Raw genomic sequence first — 21,055 nt, 5'->3', positions numbered from 1 at the left:
TACTGTGATCTGCACACATTATTCACTGATACATCACAATGTGTGATCCAATACAACAGCCAGAAAAGTGATCTTGTCTGCTGTGGACTCATCTTGTTGCGTTTCCAATAATAATTGCAACAACAACAACAACAACAACAACAACAACAACAACTTTATTTTTATACCCCTCCATCATCTCCCCAAGGAGACTCGGAGTGGCTTACACGTGGGACCAAGTTCAGAGCAAACAACATAGTTTAGCAACTAAAAACACAATTAAAACACAATATCATATCACAATTTAGTAAAACAATAAAAACAGCAGGGTATGAAAACATAATTGAGATGTATCAGTCGCAAACTTCAAAAACCAATGACTAGAAATATGATGGACATAATCAGAGTTAGAGAGGGCTGGGCATGGACTTGTGCAAAAACCAATTATAGGAAGAGTAGGGAACCTAGTAGGCTATGATTGGAGCATTAGCTAAATGATTGACAGTGATGCTAAGCTATGTTTTCTTGTATTTCATTTTTAATTATTAATTTTGCTATTCTTGTACTGTTTTTGTAAGTTACTTCCCCTGGTTTAACTTTAATTCAAATTTAGAGAAGAGAGGGGTAAATATAAAATCAGGTACAGGACTGGAAAGCTAGAATAGCTGATGTCCAGAAAGCTAGTGAAGTACGTTTGAGTAGACGAGCTAGAATGGATAACTTGGGAATCTGGACAATATATCACCCATTCTTCCTCTGCTCTGCCATCTTAATTTGAGCAGCCTATACCAGGTAAATGCAGAATCTAAGCCTGTAGTCCAACAACAACAAAAATGCTCATTCAGAACATGTCAGTCCCTCACTTATTTCCACAAAACTAAAATCCAAGCATGTATTTTTGCCACAGTAGTCATATATATTACTCCCAAATCCTTCTAAAAACTGTATCAGAATAGGACCAGGATAATGAGATAAATTATTTGTAATGCAATTAACATGCTAATGCACCAAGTATCATTTTGAACATTCCCTTGAAAAGGACCTGAAGGCATGGTGTTCAAGTCTTTCAGAGGAAGACAGAAGCAAAGGATGGCATTGGATTCCATCTGGTCTCCCATACTTTGTAACATCTCCATATGAGACCATGGTGAGAATTCATCTGAACACCTCAATTGAAGGGACAGCATTAAGGTCACTGATAAAAGCCCTGACCAGCAAGAGTCATGAGAAGCGAATTGGTAAGTATTAGGAATAGGGCAAATGCCTAGTCCATGGAGATACATATAGCTCACTACATTGCTACTGGAGTTTTAGAAAACAACATAAAATTCATATTTATTCCAATGTACAACTGATGCTTAGAAATCTTTAGTACCAATGCCGTTGAATGTATTTAATTTTAATTATTATGTTTTTGTTTGCTAAACTATATTGTGAGGACAGTTTAAAATAAATAAAGTGATTTCTGTTTTGAAAAGCTTCACTGAAAAGACTAGCAGAACATATTGAATCAACCGTAATTGTTACTGTCAAACATCAAAACTATTATCCATGTAGCATTTTTTTTCTGTCCAATCATTCCAATTTCTGATTGCAATATTGATTCTGAGAAGTCCTGAGGCTTAACTGCAAGAAAGGAAGTGCCAGTAATTGCTCACACAAGTTAATTCATCATAAGGAAAGCATCTGACTCACTAATGCGCTGTGCCTTGTGAATTTAGATACCAACTGCAGAAGACATTTTAGCTAAGGAGTTGTACTGAATTCTTTCAACAGATTTTTTTCCCCAAGTTTGGAACCTGCCCAGCCCCATTTTGTAAAGAAAACAAATGATATTTCATGACTCTTCCTACCATTTTACCATTAATGTCTTTCAAAAGCATGCTTTAAATGGTAAAGTTTTTTTGTCTGCCATCAGTGGCGATCTGTATTTTAAAAAATAACCTTTTACAGAGTAAAGGTGAATGCAAAGTACAAGACAATTATAATAAATAATAAACAGAAGACATTTTAGCATTTCAAATCTTTTTAGGATCAAGCTATTTAGCAAACAAAACAAATACTTCATCATATATAGTTCAACCGCAAATGCCAAGCAACTAAACAAAACATCATATTTTGCTCTCCAGGATACAGCATTTGGAAAGTCAGTGCTAACATTGCTATTTGACAGTTAAAGCAAATTTCTGGTTACTTTGATTTGCAAATCCAGTTGGGTTCCAGAAGATCTTCAGACCTGCTGCTCTTGTTTATCCCTTCCCTAAATATACAGTACATTTTTTACCTGACAAGATTCAATATCTGGCAAGACATGATAAGGAGAATATCTTTAGGTAATACAAGCAGTAAAAAAGCCTGGATGTACTGTGTTTGAAAATTTGCAGTCAGCTAAACCATTTAGGGCAATGAGGGTTTTAAATCACAGACCTTCCTCCCTGAACCAAGACGCATGATCAGACAAGAAGGACAGAGATTGAGAGATAAAAGTACCTCTGTTACCAGAGGGAATTTTCTATGGCTGTCCCCAGACCATGGAATGACCTGCTGGGAGAAATTTGTCAATTCCAGATGCTATTTGAGCTGAAATCAGCAGTTTCCCCCTGTAGGCCTCTCCAGATTATTTTTAAATTGTATTTTAAAGTATTTATTGTTAGATTTTAATATGGATTGGTGTTATTTGCTCCTTTGACTGGTCCTTGTGTTGTGTTAATTGTTTTTCTCTGCCATTGATCCACATGAAAAAACAAGTAAGAACAAAACAACAACAACAACAATTATCAGTCTCTTAAATATATACTTTAACAAAGATTTCTATTTTTCTCTATGTTTAGCCAAAACTCTTTTGGATTATAGTCTTTGAATTGAAACTCACTATGTAGAACAATATGCATGTTTTAACACAGAAACAAAATATTTTAAAGATCTAGACATCTACCTGTAATATGTACATATTTTGATAATAAATACAAACATGAGTTAATAAATATAAATAATGTAATGTGGCATAGTAGGCATAATAGTTTTTATACTTTGCTATATTGGCATTGAGAGATAAGAGTTGCTGCCTGAGAAATCACACTCCTAATGTATCAACTGAGGCAAATTAAGGAAATTGTTTTTATCTATTTGCTGTTTAAATATTTAAAAAGTATCAAAGATCTTCAAGAACAGTCAAAACACATTTAAAGAAATATATGAAAACGGTTTTTTTTAAAAAAAGTAAAGCATTACTGATCAATTCCATATTCAACATAAATATTAGTAATTTTACCAACATAATGTTTTGTAGTTTAACAAATCTAAGAATCACTTGCATTCTCACATATTGTCATTACCTATGTAAGTAAATATAATTGATACACATAGGAGAACTTCTATTTTTTAAATTCAATTGATATATAATGACATTGGTTAATATCTAACATACTACAGTATTTTCATTCCAAATACATGTCCCTCAATAACTAGAATATAAGCATAACTTAAAGGGCACATGTTTGACCATGCAGTTTTCATGGGTCTTTATTGTGCAGGTACCAACAGGACTTGCAAAAGAGACATTCCCAATAGATTGCATATCATCTTAGCATTAAAAAATTTAAAAGTGACTAACCTGGATGCAAGTGATGTTGTTGTTGTTGACTATGGAAGTCTCCACTGGCACTTTGATCGAGGCCTGGTTGTCTCATAGAAAGTCCGGAATGTCCACATTCAGAAAACCCGAGATGCAGTTGTGTTTCTAGATCGTTAGCTGACAAGAGATTTGCACCAAAACATCTTGAATTGTGATCATCACTACATACAGATTCCTCTTCAGCTTCAAGAGCAGGCAAGGGAAGAATTCTGTGGTGTAGCTGTGGGCTAGGCAGACGTGATGACAAAGGAGAAGGCAGAGGCGACATCTGTTTGTGTGTATTAGAGGATGGGTATGAATTATTAAAAACATTACTAACCGCTACTAAAGAGGGAGACAGTGGCTTTTTATCTTCCTGTTTCACACTCGTCCTTGTCTGACAAATATCAGGATCCAAATGTATAGGCAGGTGTAAAGATGCATATTTACTGTTCTCTGGGGGCACTATAGGTCTTGTTTCAGATATTCCTATTCCTGTTGACTTTGTAATATGATGTAATCTCTTCCATTCTGCCGTTTCATCTAACTTGTCACTCTGTATAACCTTCAATGTGGTTTTATTGACTGCTCCTATGAGACTACTTGATTCATCAATAACATCTTCGTTTTCATTATACTGCTGAATGTAGTCTTCATGGGGCTTTTCCTGCACCACAGTGGAAAAAACAGAACCAGTTGATTCTTTGCTTTTCCTTCTGTCAGCAGAAGATGCTTGGCCATATTCTACAGAAACACTTAAAACTTGCTCTATTTCATATTCTGAGTTTTGTCCTTTTGTTACCACTTCATCTTCAAGCTTGCTTTTGTGGTTCTCTGCAGTATGATTATAGCCATACAGCATTTCAGGTATTCCAGTCTTATCAAAGGCCTCCAATTTATTGGCATGAATTTCTTGGAATGAGTTCCCCAAAGGGCCACTCTGCTGCCACTGAATCTCTTTAAGTGAATTATCCACTTCGTCTAATAAACTATGGCTGGAGTGTGCAAAACAGTGTCCGGACACATCATTATCATACTCAGAGATGGAAATGGAGATATCTGTATCAGATCCAAAAGCTTGATTTCTCTCAAGCAAAGGCCACTGTCTTCTTAATTGTTCTGGTCGTTTATTCACATCAGATGATAAATTATCTTTGTCCTCCAGGTTCTCCTGATATGAGTGCATAAAAGAACTGGAAGAGACATCTTCAGGACATGTAGCAGAAAGCAATTTGTTGTTCCCTGACAATACTTCTCTGCGGCTTGAAGCAGAAGACTCCAAAACTCCTGAGATCTTTCTTTTAATTCTCTTGTTTATAAAATCCTCAATGCTCTCTCTCCGTTTACTAGATTTCCTTTGTTTTTTTGTTTTCGTGGACTTCCTTTCAATGGATTCTGAAAAAGATTCTTGTTGATCCCAGAAAGCCAAGTTCTCATCATTTTTATTTTCAGAAATGTCTTGCAGCTTTCCATCTTGGTTTCCCATTTTAACATCTAGAATTTGGCTTGAATTAAGTAGATTGGTCAAGAGCTTCTCCTTCTCAGCGTTTAGTTTATAAAGCTCAGTGAGAATATCCTTAGTAGTTGTTTGCTTGAAAAAGATGTCTCCAAGGTCTCCACAGGTCTGCCTTCTTGATTCCAGAGCATCTGAGCTCTCCCTCACTTGATAGCAATTAAGGAAACATTTTTTCGATTTGTCCAGAGTCACACAGCGCTTGTATGTGAATCCTCTGACTTTTCCCCTTGGAAGACAGAAACTGACGTAGCAAATCTCTATAACAGGTCTGTGCAACTGGAGGATAGTATGAGTGCCTTCCATTGTGCTTTTCTAACTATTCATGCATTTAAAAATGATGAGGTCAATAATCTTGCATGACACACCATGTGATGCAAGGGAAGTAGAGAAGACATCTGATTAATCTTCTACGGTAATTTTTCCTGTTAAAAAGAAAAAAGAGACACTTTTAAAGAACAAATTGTTTTGGAAATTCCACATCCCTCAAAAGTAAAGATAAACAGATAACAAATGAAGTATTTTAGTATTTTTAAAATATAATCCAGGATAACGCTTGCATTGTAAGCCTTGGATCACTCTCCCAATTACCACTCTTTGACCTTTGAGAGAGAAGAACAGCCAGACATACTCCCATTATGTTGGGATTCAACTGTTGCTGAACTTAATACTCCCCTTCTTCCTTCTTCATCCGTTTTCCCTTGTGTGCCCTGTTTTAATTATAAGGCTGAAGGCAAGGACTGTTGTATTAACTATTTTACAGCCACTCTGGGAGCTTTTGGCAACATATATGTACATTAAACAAACCAACAATAAATCAATATCAGTCAATCACATGAACATTTAATTAAAAAAGAAATCTCATACAGTTAGAATTTTTCCAAGATCATCTCAAATATTGTCTCAGTCACCCTTAAAACACAACATACAAAAAATCTACAAACCCACCAAGAAAATCCAAAAATGCTACGTTCAGCAAAGGACAAGAGGGATCCTCTCACCTCTGCAGGAGTCTACCGTATACCATGCAGCTGTGGACAAGTCTACATAGGGACCACCAAACGCAGCGCCCAAACAAGAATCCAGGAACATGAAAGGCACTGCAGACTAGTCCAACCAGAGAAATCAGCCATAGCAGAGCACCTGATGAACCAACCTGGACACAGCATTTTATTTGAGAACACAAAAATGCTGGACCACTCTGACAACCACCATGTCAGACTACACAGAGAAGCCATTGAAATCCACAAACATGTGGACAATTTCAACAGAAAGGAAGAAACCATAAAAATGAACAAAATCTGGCTACCAGTATTAAAAAATTCTAAAATTGCAACAGCAAAAACAGCAGAGAGAAAAACAGACAGGGACATCTAATCACCTTTCAAGAAGAGTTTGCTCCAGGCACAGTCAGCCCATTGTATGCTAATCAAGGTGGTCAGTTGAAAGATTCACACCTAGCCCAACTTACAAAAGCCCTTTGTCTCACCCTGGTCAGTCCACAGATATATAAACCCCCTTTTTCCCAGTTCCAGCAGACCTCACCTCTGAGGATGCTTGCCAAAGATGCAGGCGAAACGTCAGGAGAAATGCCTCTAGAACATGGCCATATAGCCCGAAAAAACCCACAAGAACTGAGCATGTGAGGTCACTTGCATAAGACAACTTAGGAGTTCACATCTAAAACAAGATTTGGACCAGGGGCTTTATATTATAGAGAATATTCTTAAACATGTCACCTAACCCTGTGTATATTTCACATGGTGCATATTGCACTTTAGCAACCTCTTTATGTTCAGGGTGCTGTTTTATTGTGTCAGAAGCAACTTAGAATCATAGAATCATAGAATCAAAGAGTTGGAAGAGACCTCATGGGCCATCCAGTCCAACCCCCTGCCAAGAAGCAGGAATATTGCATTCAAATCACTCCTGACAAATGGCCATCCAGCCTCTGCTTAAAAGCTTCCAAAGAAGGAGCCTCCACCACACTCCGGGGCAGAGAGTTCCACTGCTGAACGGCTCTCACAGTCAGGAAGTTCTTCCTAATGTTCAGATGGAATCTCCTCTCCTCTGAGAAATTACAAGTCACTTCTGGTATGAGAGAATTGGCTATCTGCAGAAAAGGTGCCCAGGGGACGCCCGGATGTGTTACCATCCTGTGGGAGGCTTCTCTCATGTCCCCAGAGGGGAAACTGGAGCTGACAGACAGGAACTCATCCTGTATTGTGAATTCAAACTGCTGACCTTCAAGTCAGCAGTTCAGCCGGCACAAGGGTTTGAACCATTATGCCACCATGGCTCCTTCAGGGTGCTGATACTTACTGTTCATGACTTGGAATAAAAATACATGAAGGAGCACCTCTCCCCATGTTAATCCATTTAAGATGTAAATTCTCCCAATGAGTCCCTTCAAGAGAAGCTGCAAGTGTGAAATAGCTGCCATATAATTTTTAAAAATCATTCTTCAGATGTCCATGTTTGTAATTAATTTCTATTGTATACACCCTGAAAGATCCATGAAAGGCATATTTATACGATCTCATCTGCCTTCTCCCATAGCTATCAAAAGTATAAATCACAATTCATGATAGTTGACTTTTTAGAGAATCTCAGGTGCATATGTTAGTTCATCTGAGTGCCCAAATTCATACTATCATTTGCTCATAGCAAACAAGGAAAGCAAACCACTTTCTACTAATTTTAATTTTTGTTCTTTATAAAAGAAATTTTGTTTTTCAGCATAGTTTTCTCTGTAAGGTTGAGCATGAAATTTATACTACCCAGTAGCACTACCATTACTGTTTTGAAGAGAGCTTGGGAAAGCTATTTTTTTTTTTAAGTAATAGCCAGAATCCCTTAACAGTCGAGTCATGTGGCCAGGTTCCTTGGGAGATTCCAACAAGTCTAATTTTAAACACCACAAAGTTTCCCAGTTCTAGTTTTTAAATTATTACAGTCCGTTACAATATGTGCTAGCTGATACATCACGTAGAAGCAGAAACAAAATATTGTGTAAAAATAAAATACAACATCAAGAAAGTTTGCTTTTAAAAATAAATACATTGAAAATTAAAAGAAAAGATTTCAAATAGATCTTGTTCAACAGAAAACAACTTTCAGTTATAAAGATCAACCAGAACATTTACTGCATACTTCTTTGTATCTGGATAGACATAGATATAGATACTTATAGATAAAGTATGATGTATGAGTTTGTACTAATAGTGGTACAAAAGCCAGACGCACAGTAATTGCATTATGTCTTTTTCTAATTTAATTTCCTCAAGTCACATGCCTTGTATGTTCCATTCCAGTTTTTTCTCCAGTTTTGACTACACTGTGCTTTTTGTTCAGTATATAACAGCTTGGAAAAGTTACTTATTCATGATACAACTCAACAATGCCCCAGCCAGCATGGTAGGTGTATCTGTAAGTCGTAATAAAAATTACTTATATAAATTGAGACAAACCCACATAACTTCACACAATAAGGTTGAAAGAAATCTCACACAGCTTAATGAAGAAATGGCTCACTATCCCCACTGATACTGTAAGAAGTCCAAGAATTGTATTAGGATAAGAGAGTGATGCATTCTATGATGCCATATTGGTATAATCTATACATTCAAATTTCAGCTAGTAAGTTAGATATACTACAGTTATCCCTCCACATTTATGGTTTTCACATGTGTAGATCTGATTATTCATGGATTTCATTAACAGCATTCGCTCCAAGGATCTTTAGGCTCTCCAGTGTGACTCTAAGGTCACCTTCCTTCAGCCCTGCTGTAAGGAGCTAGAGATTTCTAGAGAGAGTACCTTTCTAGGAATCTCTAATGACCTCAGCACATTTACCTTTGGCAGCATTCTTCCATCCATCCACAACTTCAGCTGGAGGATGGATTGGCTTGCCACCCATTACACACTTTAAGAGAACTTCTTGTGGAGTTCAACTGGAGATAAAGTGTTGTGTGATTCCTCCCTCTCAATACAGGAGGCTTCCCATGTTGTGCTGGCTCCAACGGAGTCAGCACATGTCCGCGTTGCTTCAATGACTCTTCCCTGTGTGATGGGGGAAGGATTGCTGTGAGGGAGTGATGCGTGGGGCAAATCATTTCAGTGGCGAAGCAAGATGCTTCACCTGGCTAATTTGATAAGGTCCTTAGTTCTCCAATGCACTTCTATGCTCAGCTTCTAGAAGAAGTTGACTATAGAGATGTGCTGGAAAACCTAGAAATTCTTAGACAGATGTTTTCTCAAGTGAAAATATAGCAATGTCTTTATTCACAGAGTTTATGTAGTTTTTTTGGGCTGTATGGCCATGTTCTAAAAGCATTCTCTCCTGATATTTCGCCTGTATCTATGGCAGGCATCCTCAGAGGTTGTGAGGTTTCTTTATTCACATTTTTTCACTTTCATGAGGATCCTGTATCCCTAACCCCAGTGAATGTGGATGGCTGACTGTAGTTTGCAGTGGCAAGAGGAGAAAAACAATGTGAACATGACAGTGAAAGAGAATTTATGATGGATAAAATGAGGAACAACCCAGCAGGAGAACATGAGTTCTGACTAATTTTCACTCAGTTCTATATATCCAATATGTACAATTTTGCCCTGGCGGTAACCCATTGAACCTCAACAGCTAAAGGCTACCCTGCAATAATCATTAACTCTCTTTGCTGAAGGACTAATCTATGTTTGCTGATGTGTGAGCCATTAAAAAACACGTCCAAATCTCTGTAGAAATTAATGTTGCTGTTCTTAAAGACTTAAAGCCTAACAAAATCCAGCTGCTTTGAATCTCCTTTTAGAGAGAAAATGTGGGATATAAATCATCACCACCATCACTGTCATCATCATCATCATCATCATCATCATCATAATCATCATCATCATCATCACCTCATAATATATTTTGTGATTTTTCCAGTATCAATGTTAAAATAAATTTTATAATCCATTTTGCTAGAGTTCTTTTATGCTGCATAGTGAATAAAAGGCTGTGTGTAACCTTGGCCAAACCACAGATACATAACTTGATTTCATGGAGTGGGTTAGGGAGCTGGGTATGTTAGCTTGGAGAAAAGAAGGCTGTGAAAGATTTGAAAGGGTTTGTGTGCATGTCAGGAGTGACTTGAGAAACTACAAGTTGCTTCTGGTGTGAGAGAATTGACCATCTGCAAGGACATTGTTTGATGTTTTACCATCCTGGAGCTGACAGAGGGAGCTCATCTGCGCTGTCCCCAGATTTGGACTGGCAACCATCAGGTCAGCAACCCAACCTTCAAGTCAGCAGTCCTGCTGGCACAAGGGTTTAATCCATTGCACCACTGGGGGCTTCTTGAAAAGATGTCACATTGAGAAGGGGACAATCTTGTTTTCTGTTGCTCTGGAAACAGGATATGGAGCAGGAGACTCAAATTGCAGGAAAAAAGATTCCACCTAAACATTAGGAAGAATTTCCTGGTGGTAAGAGTGGAAAATACTGCCCTGGACCATAGTGCAGTCTCCATCCATGGAGCTTTTGAAGCAGAGGCTTGATCAGCTCAACTTACCACTAGTGAAGGCGATGCCACTGAGTATAGTTTGCCAGGTGAGTTTGTTGATACTACTACACCATTAGCTGACTCACATTGGGTGATGATGAAGTTTCCCAAGGGTAGCCTTGGGGAGTTTAGGGCAGGTCTAATGAGCAAACAAATAAATGTGAAGACAAATATGGTGGTAGAGTGGCAACATCAACAATTCAAGTGATTGTTCAGGGCAGCAGGCTTCTAACTCTTGAAGGGTTTCGATTGCTAAGTCACTGTGAATTTGGATGGCCCCTATTTTAATAGAGGATTTCGTAAATATGAAAGCAAAATGAGATCCAAACAGAAAACTAACAGAAGGACCAGAACAATATAAGCACTTAAATAATATAATTATTATAATTAATATAAGCAACAAAAAGCCCACTATATGGTTCCGCTATGTGGATGACACTTTCACCATTTGGAGCCATGGATAAGAGGAACTAAACAGGTTCCTGGACCATCTTAACAGCATCCACCCAAACATCCAATTCAGCATGGAAAAAGGAAATGAAGGAAAACTGCCTTTTCTAGATGTCCTAGTCATCTGCAAACCAGATCAACAATTGGATCACACAGTTTACAGAAAACCTACACACACAGATAGATATCTACATAAAAACTCCAACCATCACCCAAGTCAAAAAAAGAAGCACCATTAAAACCTTGGCAGACTGTGCAAAAAGAATCTGCAAACGCCACCTCCTCCAAGATGAACTGAACCACCTAAACTGGGCTTTACAGGCCAATGGATACTCCACCACAGACATCAGAAGAGCTGCAAGACTGAGAACAAGCCACGAGAATAGAGACAAAGATCCACCCAGAGGAAAAGTGTTCTTGCGATACATCAAGGGAACCACTAACCGCATAGGGAAGCTGATGAGGAAACACAACATACAAACTATCTACAGACCCACCAAGAAAATCCAACCATTGCTACATTCAGCAGAGGACAAGAGGGATCCTCTCACTTCTGCAGGAGTCTACTGTATACCATGCAGCTGTGGACAAGTCTACATAGGGACCACTAAACGCAGCGCCCAAACATGAATCAAGGAACATGAAAGGCACTGCCAACTACTTCAACCAGAGAGGTCAGCCATAGCAGAGCACCTGATGAACCAACCTGGGCACAGCATATTATTTGAGAACACTGAAATACTGGACCACTCTAACAACCACCATGTCAGACTACACAGAGAAGCCATTGAAATCCATAAGCATGTGGACAATTTCAACAGAAAGGAGGAAACCATGAAAATGAACAAAATCTGGCTACCAGTATTAAAAAAACTCTAAAACTACAACAGCAAAACAACAGAGAGGAAACAGTCAGGGACAGCTAATCACCTCTCAACAAAAGATTTCCCCAAGCACTAACAACCCACACCAAAAAACTGCCAGGCCATCAAATGCTAATCAAGGTGGCCAATTGCAACATTCACACCTAGCTCCAGCAGACAGGAATGACCACCCTTGGTCATTCCACAGATATATAAACCCACTTTTCCTAGTTCCAACAGACCTCACTACCTCTGAGGATGCTTGCCATAGATGCAGGTGAAACGTCAGGAGAGAATGCCTCTAGAACATGGCCATACAGCCTGAAAAAAACCTACAACATCCCACTTAAATATTAGTTTGACATTTTAATTAGTACAGCATTTTCCTGTAAACACAGCTGTAAATTCAGTTACACTGCCCATAAATTACTTGTGATGAAATACATGGATGATTACATGAAAATCTGCTATCTTGTTTTTACTCTTCAATTTGTTTTTGTTGTTGTCTGTGCCTTCAAGTAGTATACAACTTATGGCAATTCTAAGGCAAACCTATCACATGATTTGTATGCTTTTTCCTGAGAGTATGACTTGCCCAAGGTCACCCCATGGATTTGCATGGCTGGGTGAGGATTTGAACCCTGATTTCCAGAGTTGTCAGTGCTAAAACATACTGGCTACTCTTTTTTTCCATATGCCCTCCAGAATATCTCCACCAAGTATTTATATGAGTACAAAGCATTAAGTTAGGAATTAAATACTCAAAAAGATTTTGGCAAAGTCCCTTTTGAAGGGCCATTAATTCTCTGCTAGTTAGAAAGAAATATCTTTTTACAGCAGGCTAGCAATCACACCACACAGTAATGAGCTTAAACTACTGGTATAAAATGTACAGTATCTTGGAAAGGCTGTGTCAGCTTTTCTCTCTAAAACTCTTGAAATGATCTTGTTTCAGTGAAGTCAACAGAAAGCTAAATCCCTTCAAAGAAGTAACGCTCCACTTCTTAAACTTTGTTCTAATGAGCAATGCTATTACTATTTGGTTGCTCATTGTGGCCTATATTTTCCTACATTCTCCCAAAATTTATTTCCACTCACCCATGTTAGTATTTGCAGTTGATCAATCAGACATGATAAAAATATATTATGAACTATAATGAAATAAAATTATACTAAATAAAGTCACAAACTATACGAGTAGAAAACTATATTAGAGTTCTCTCCAGGTTAGCAGACTGGTGAATATGGCATCACTACAATTGATACATTGCCCTGACATACTGGAGAAACATCCTAATGCTTTCAGTAGCAAAGACATGCTAACAAAATAGACAAAAAAGCATGTGGGGAGGAGGACACACCTGAGTGGAATCCTTTGCTCCTGCAGTCCACCACTGAACTCTTTTCAATAGTGCAACTCTATACCAGCTCCAGGTCAAAAGATCTTTCTCATTATAATATGTCCAGTTCTGGATACTACAATTCAAGAAGGATTTTGACAAGCTGGAACATATCCAGAGGGCAACCAAAACAGTAAAAGGTCTGGAAGCCAAACCCTATGAGGAGCTTAAGGGTGTAGGCATTTTTAGCTTGGAAAGAGAAAGTTAAGAAGAAACATGATAACTATGTTTAAATATGTGAATATTGGCATTAGTTTCTACTGCACTGGAAATTAAGACAAAAAACAACAGATTTGAACAGCTGGAAAAGAAATTCCACTTAAACATTAGGAAAAACCTCCTGATAATAAGAGCTGTTCAAGAATGGAATACGCTGCCTTGGAGTGTGGAGTCTCCTTTTCTGGAGGTTATTAAACAGAGACTGAATTGTCATGCAGGAATACACAATAAAAGCACTCCAACAGATGACCATACGGTTTCTGAGGCAGCATATGCTACGTTTATGGATACATTTCAGCTTGCCAATATACTTCATGAATTGTGATGGCAAGAACTGGACATTCTCTGCTCTCCCTTTTCAGCAAAATATCTTCAGATGTACAAGCAGAACATCCCTTATTAGAAGTGCTTGGGACCAGAAGTGTCAATTTGTTTTCAGATTTTGGAATATTTGTGTATGTATACATGGTACATAGTGAAATATCTTGGAGGTGGGACACAAGTCTCTATATACCTTATACAAATAGTGTGAAGATAATTTAAATAACAATTTGGGGCTTGAAACAAAGTTTGTGTACATTCAATAATCAGAAAACAAAGGTTTCACCCTCTCAACCACTCACATGGACAATTTTGAATCTTGGAGTATTATGGAATTACATATAAGGGATGTCAACCTGTATCATATACAGCGGTCCTTAATCTATTCATCTATAAACTAAAACAAACATCCTCCATGAATCATTCCCTCCTACTGATTTCAGTGAGGATGACAGGAATCAGAAATAGCTGTCCCTACAACCACCACCCTGTCCCCAGTGCCAGAACACAGCAATGCAATACGATTTAATTAAGGAGCCACTGTACAGCCCTGCACTCTGTGTGATATACTAACATTATTCTGGTGGGAATTTATCACTGGCAAAATAAATGAAGCTAAACGTTAAGAGTTCAATCTTCACTGCTTTGGATTATCAGCTCTGGAAAACGTTTTGTAAAAAGCTGTGGAGGGAAACCTCCAGCAACTTTGTCTAGAAACTAAAGCAGACTGTTGTGAACCACTGAGTGGTTTCAAACCAGGGGTGAGAAAAGTGGTATATAAATGCAATAAATAAATAGACATCCTCACCTTTGTCAATCCCAATTTTCTTCTTTATTTGTATGTCTGTGCATTTTTAAAATTATATTTATATGTTTTACTTAATTTTTTGTAAATGCTTTTAACTGTGTTTTAATTTTTCTAAGCTGATCTGAGCCCCAGGATCAGGTAAAAGGTAGAATATAAATGAACAAACAACAAAATTTAGAGGCAAAGATGAAGTACACTGGTCACATAATGAGCGACTGAACGAATAGGCAACAACAAACAACAAAACAACCATAACAGTAACACATAAATCTTGTGGGTATTTTTTTAAAAAAACCTTTCAATAGCCTTGATCCCAGTTTTGGGGAAAATTGATGGACATGAAATAAGACATCATTAATTTCTTATCCCAACTTTGTATTACCATATTGCCAGAGAAAAACTGTTTGAAATATTCTATTAATGTACATCTCAGATAGTCAGATCAAAACTCAATTGAGTCATGGAGCATTCTCTCTCTGGCTTCACATTTTCATATAAAAGAGCCTATAAAACAGAACTCTAGTGATAGAAAACCATGTTCAGCCTGTCAACTCTTTATTATGATCTCGAAATCAGACAAACAAGCCAAATAAAAAGTGTAATGAGTTCATATGGATATTTCCACCCAACTCAACTGGTTGGCCTTGGGCAAGTCACACTCTCAGCCCTGAGGAAGGCAAAGGCAAACACCCTCTGAACAAATCTTGCCAGCCAAGAAAACTCATGATAGGATTACAATAATTCAAAAATGACTTGAAGGGACACTACAACAGCACTTTAATCTCAGAAGTGTACGAATTTCTTGTCTTTTGCAATATTTGCAATGCTGAAACGGTCATGAAAACCTTTACTTTGCAAGATCACATCCTCAATATACAGATCAGACCAAAGGTTCTTCCAAACAGTGTCAAATGTGGTTTTTTTTAAAGTGGGATAAAAATCCTGGGACCTGACATCAAGTCTAAACACACCTGTCGGTCTTGGGAAATGCTCCCCCTCCCCCACACCATCTTCACACCATCCTTTGAAGCAGATCAAGATGGAGGGCAGACAAGGGACATGCGGCGGAAGTTTTTTTAAAAACTATTCTCTCCGAGATGCACTGAACCTCATATGCATGCATGCGGAGATCCCAATGGACACACAAGCAGATTTCTTATTTCTTCACCCAACTGTTACTTCAAGCTCTGTTTAATATTATAAGAAAGAAAGGAATGGTTGCAGAGAGTTCTAATTGCTTTCCAATTGTGCTTTCATTAAGCTAATTATGTGTTTGTGGCTCCATTTTTTGACTGCCCAATCAGCTATTTCGGGCTTTTAAAATACGTGCGCTGGAGCAGCACACACAGGAGGATGGGTATACAAGGTATACAGTCATGCAAAGGTGCACAGTTTTTGGGTGGAATCAGGTTTTAAGCGCACCTTTTAAACATGTGCTTTTTAGCTATTAACCCGATTTCACCCGCACTTTCCCCAAACATTATTTAGCCACTCACCTTTTAATCCTGGTTATTTCCGAATTTTACTGCATATGTAGAAGGACCCCAAAACAGACTATATCTCCAGACTACTCTGCATGGCTCTCTGCACAACACTCCTTGATTTTCACAGGCAATTTTTACATCCTATACAATGCAGATTGGGCAGGATGACCACCTTGTAATCATAAGCAATTTTGATCCTTTTCCAGGAGTATGCTGATCTACAAGCTCCAAATAGAATAATGTACCTTTGCAAGGCATGTACTTATTCATACGTAAACTGCCCCTGACACTGACTCAGTGGCTCTGCTCATGTCCAAAGTCTGCTGTGTCCAAAGCAGAGGAGCATAGCTGACGCACCTAACATCTAATTCATATTCTCTCTCTCTCTCTCTCTCTCTCTCTCTATATATATACGTACATAAGTCATTCTTTCAGGTTTCAGTGTATCCTGGATACTAATCAAGTGAGTCATTTATGTCACCGCACAGCTTTATTTGTAGCTAATGAATGATAGAGATCACTTTCCCTTAAGCTAGTAAGATCTAGCTTTACCTGAACTCAGAATGGGACTTGGACTGAAAAAGACCTGTAACTTGATAGCCTCAGAGCAGTCTCTGCTTTCTCAGGACAGTCACAGCCAAACTGATGCTCCTATGTTTAACTAAGCAGTTTTTCAAGAAGAAGAGAAGCAGCAGTAGCAATATATGACTAAGGTGCCTTCTGCACTGCCAGATAAAATCCAGATTATCTGCTTTGAACTGGATTATATGGCAATGTAGACTCAGATAATCCAGTTCAAAGCAGATCATGTGGATCTGATTTTATAATTTGGATTATTTGACAGTGAGGAAAGCGCCTTAGTCATATGTTGTTGCTGCTTCTCTTCCTTCTTTCTGAAAAACTGCTTAGTTAAACATAGGAGCATCAGTTTGACTGTGGCTGTCCTGAGAAAGAAGGTGTAGAAGGAGCCTAAATCTTCCCTTTTTAAAATGAAAAATTAGAAGCAGAACATCTAATCTGATCACAAACTTAATGTGGGCTTCACCTTAGGGGGCAAATGTCTTGCCTCCTTCCACACTACTGGTCCTTTCACACTACACACGAAATTATAGCACTTTGATTCACCTCTATGGTTCCATCTTTTGGAATCCTTGGGTGTGTATTTCAATGAGGCATCGGAGTGCTCTTACTGAGAATTCCAAATACCTAAACTGCCCAAACTGCAAATGTTCTATGGAATTGATCCATAGCAGTTAATGTGGTATCATAGCACTATAACTGCCCAATATGAACGGGTCCTTAGTTCTGATGTTCTAGTATCTAGTTTCCACTGTTGGGAGAAGAACACTATTTGATTCCCTGCCTAGATCCTGGCGGGAAGGACTAACTAGCTGTCCCTGTAAGGAATAATAGCATTATCTTGCATAGGGGCAGGGGATATACAGGCTATAAATGGGAATATCTCCATCATTGTATTTGTAAACCAGAAAAATGTAGTGGTCTGAGTGTTAGATTATGTTTCTGGAGACCAGGGTTCAAATCCTTGCTTTGCCATGAAACCCATTGAGTGACCTTGGGTAACTCCCACTCTTCCCCCACCCCCTCCAGAGGGAGGCAAAGGCAAATCCCTTCTAAACAACCCTTGCCAGGAAAACCCTTGGTTATGATAGTAAAGGTAAAGGGTTTCCCCTCACATTAAGTCGAGTCATGTCTGACTCTGGGGGTTGGTGCTCATCTCCATTTCTAAGCCGAAGAGCCAGCGTTGTCAATAGACACCTCCAAGGTCATGTGGCCGGCATGACTGCATGGCGCACTCTTACCTTTCCGCCGGAGCGGTAGCTATTGATCTACTCACATTTGCATGTTTTCGAACTGCTAGGTTGTCAGAAGCTGTCAGAAGCTGGGGCTAACAGCTGGAGCTCATGCTGCTCCCTGGATTCGAACCTGCAACCTTTCAGTCTGCAAGTTCAGCATCTCAGAGCTTTAACCCACTGTCCCACCGGGGGCTCCTTGGCTAGGATAGGGCCACCATAAATTTAAGTCAGGGTTTCCTAAATGTGGTGGATTATCATCCACCAAAGGAGACATCTTTGATCACCTTGGTGGATCAGCTATGCAGGGGACTGGACCAGAGAGTGTGTGTCTTTTGGTTCTGTTTGACCTTTCAGATGTTTTAATACTATCTACCATGGTATCCTTCTGGGACTCTTCTTTGGGGACCTGGCTATTGATCTGCAGGATTCATGTTTGCTCCTGTTCGTATCTACATGAAACTGCTGAGAGGAGTCATTAGAAGTTTTTAATATGCTGCTGACACTCAACTTTATCTCCTCTCTATCTGACTCCAAGGAAGCTGTCTCAGTACTGAACCAATGCCTGCTGTAATGGACTGAATGAGAGCAAACAAACTGAAACTTAGGGCACATCCTGACAGCTCCTTAAAAGTGCGAGCTCCCATGTTTTTCATAGGGAGTCTTAACAACGCCCCACGTAAAAGTGAATGTATTCAGCAGAAAGCTGGAAATACCCAGGTCTTCCTGAAAGACCTAGGTTGAATCCAGTATAGCCGCAGTCTGGTCTGCCCCATCTAAAGTTCTGGGACTTTTGAGGGGGCCATCTGCACAGCCCTCTCATGTTTTTCTCATAAATCAGCCTAGAATACCCAAGAGGGCTCTAACTCCCTCCCCAAAACCCCTTAAAATGGGGGGGGGGTTAAAATAACTTACCTGGACACCATTAAACTGCTGCTGACACTCTCCTGGCATGTAGAAATGACACGCCCTCCTTCTTCTGGCACACTGTTTCCCCCCTGTTTTTAATGGGTTTTGGGGAGAGGATGTGTCTCCCTGTCCTTCCAGAAGGTTCTAGGAGGACATGTGGACATCCCCCCCCCCCCCCAAGAAAAACACACTCTTTCTGGAGCATGTGTGGACTTTAACCTGGGTGCAATCATGTTTAACAAAACCGGGTTAAAGGGCTGTATTGAACGGCCCTTAATCCAGACAAGACAGAGGTGTTCTCACAGACAAAAACAGTCTCACAGCGTGGGTGCTTTTCTGGACTAAATTCTGAGCCTGAATGCCCAGGTTTCAGCAGTGGCCAGAAGTACTAAAGCTCGTGCCTTGGGATGTGAGATCTCTTCACAGTGACACATGCCTTCATTACATCCTATTTGGATTACTATAACACACTCCCCATGGGGCTGCCTTTGGAAACTATCAAAGTTCACAATGCTGTAGACATTATGCTGACCGGGGCAAGTTATAGGTGCCATGTGAAAACAGCAGCACTGTATACTAGTTCATTTCCAGACACAATTCAAATTGCTGCTTATTATCTTTAAAGCTCGATACTGCTTGGGTACAATCATCTGAAAGACTTATTTTCTGATGCAAACCTCCCAGAGCGCTAAGATATTCACAGGATTTTGTCATTTTATGGATCAGCATTCTACTATGTCATTGTATATAGTGGCACTGAGCATCCACAGATTTTGATATCCATTGGAGGATATCAAGGGCCTACTGTATATTTTTATTCAATTTCTAAAACATATACCATTTTGAAGAGAAAATTTTAAACATAATGGTTCATAAAATTCTGATACTTTTTTCTATGGTATTTAAAAACTCACTGGTCTGATGTTTAGATCCAGCAGTAAGAGTACCTTAGAGGAGAGGACAAACTAAAACACTAAGATAGAAAATTGGTGGTCCCTCAGAATAAAGGAAGGTAGCTATTTTGGTGTCTTTATCCAAGCCAGTGGCATCAGATTAGATTTAGTGTGTCACTGACTTCTCAGGTCAGACATGGAAGGATTATATGCTGTCGTGTAAATGGCACAGACAAACAGAACCACTGTCATGCCAAGATGATTGGTGTCTGGTTCAAACCCCAACATCCCTGATTCCAATAGAAAGACTTCATTATAGATTCAACAATAGCTACCAACACAATTTCAAACACACACACACACACACACAAATCAGTTGCTTCTGATGGTGCTCTGATGAGAAGAAAAAACCAAATGATTGAGATATATATATATATATATATATATATATATATATATAATTTAAAATGTTCTTTAGACTTATTCCAAAGCATCTTTATTAAGTGAATACCCTACCCTTTCTTGTATAGCATCATATCTGCTCTATTTAAACAAAATGGGAAAAAGCTTTTCCACCAAAAGAAAGAAAGAAGGAAGGCAGGAAGAAAGGCAATGCTCTCTGTTATAGAGCATTATAGTAAACCACATCTATCCATTCTGATGTATAGACCCAGAAGCATGGTAAAAATTCAGCCAAACTCAAAGGCTAAAGCAGAAGTTAATTACAGGCAAAAAGGAAACACCATTAACCCAGAGGGTCATAAAGGCCTGATACAGAATAACAATGTTAGTGAATTTCCTGATAGAAAGCCATGCTAGTCAAATGGAAAAGGAAAAAAATGTGGCCTTTTGAAGATGAAGTAATTTATTTCAGCATAAATGGGGTGGCTTCAATGTTCTATTCTAACTCCCGTACAAATGGATTAGCGACATGACGATATTAATAAATTATTATACAATGGTTTGTCCACTATCACAACAAATTTTTTCAGTGTGTGCTATGCAGTGGATAACAAATAAAATAAATGAATTCTGGAGTCATTTCAGTTTATAAGGAAGAATCTACAATACACAATTCTAGAATGTTTGGAGTAGTGGCTTCCAACTTTAGGAAGTTTCTCCCTCACGAGACATTTATTCCTACAGTGCCTTTTACAATGCAGAAGATTATGAAGCATATTCTGGTATTTCATGTTGTGTTGCAGACTGGCACTAGCCAGGCCTGTGGCTCTCAACACATGGAGGG

At 38.8% G+C, this 21,055-nt stretch overlaps 1 protein-coding gene across 2 annotated transcripts in view; it reads right to left on the bottom strand.

Moving 5' to 3' along the window:
* The window catches only part of FMN1 (formin 1), a 190,066-nt gene that overhangs the window by 159,269 nt on the left and 9,742 nt on the right, over positions 1-21,055 (bottom strand). For both annotated transcript variants that reach the window (XM_060760044.2, XM_060760052.2), the window contains exon 3: positions 3,593-5,530. In XM_060760044.2, the coding sequence (XP_060616027.2) occupies positions 3,593-5,411 (1,819 nt within the window). In that variant the 5' untranslated portion in view covers positions 5,412-5,530. The remainder of the gene's footprint in view (positions 1-3,592; positions 5,531-21,055) is intronic.

Source organism: Anolis sagrei, chromosome 1, assembly GCF_037176765.1.
Source record: "Anolis sagrei isolate rAnoSag1 chromosome 1, rAnoSag1.mat, whole genome shotgun sequence".
NCBI classification, from domain to species: Eukaryota; Metazoa; Chordata; class Lepidosauria; order Squamata; family Dactyloidae; genus Anolis; species Anolis sagrei.
This window is presented reverse-complemented; position numbering and strand designations above follow the sequence as displayed.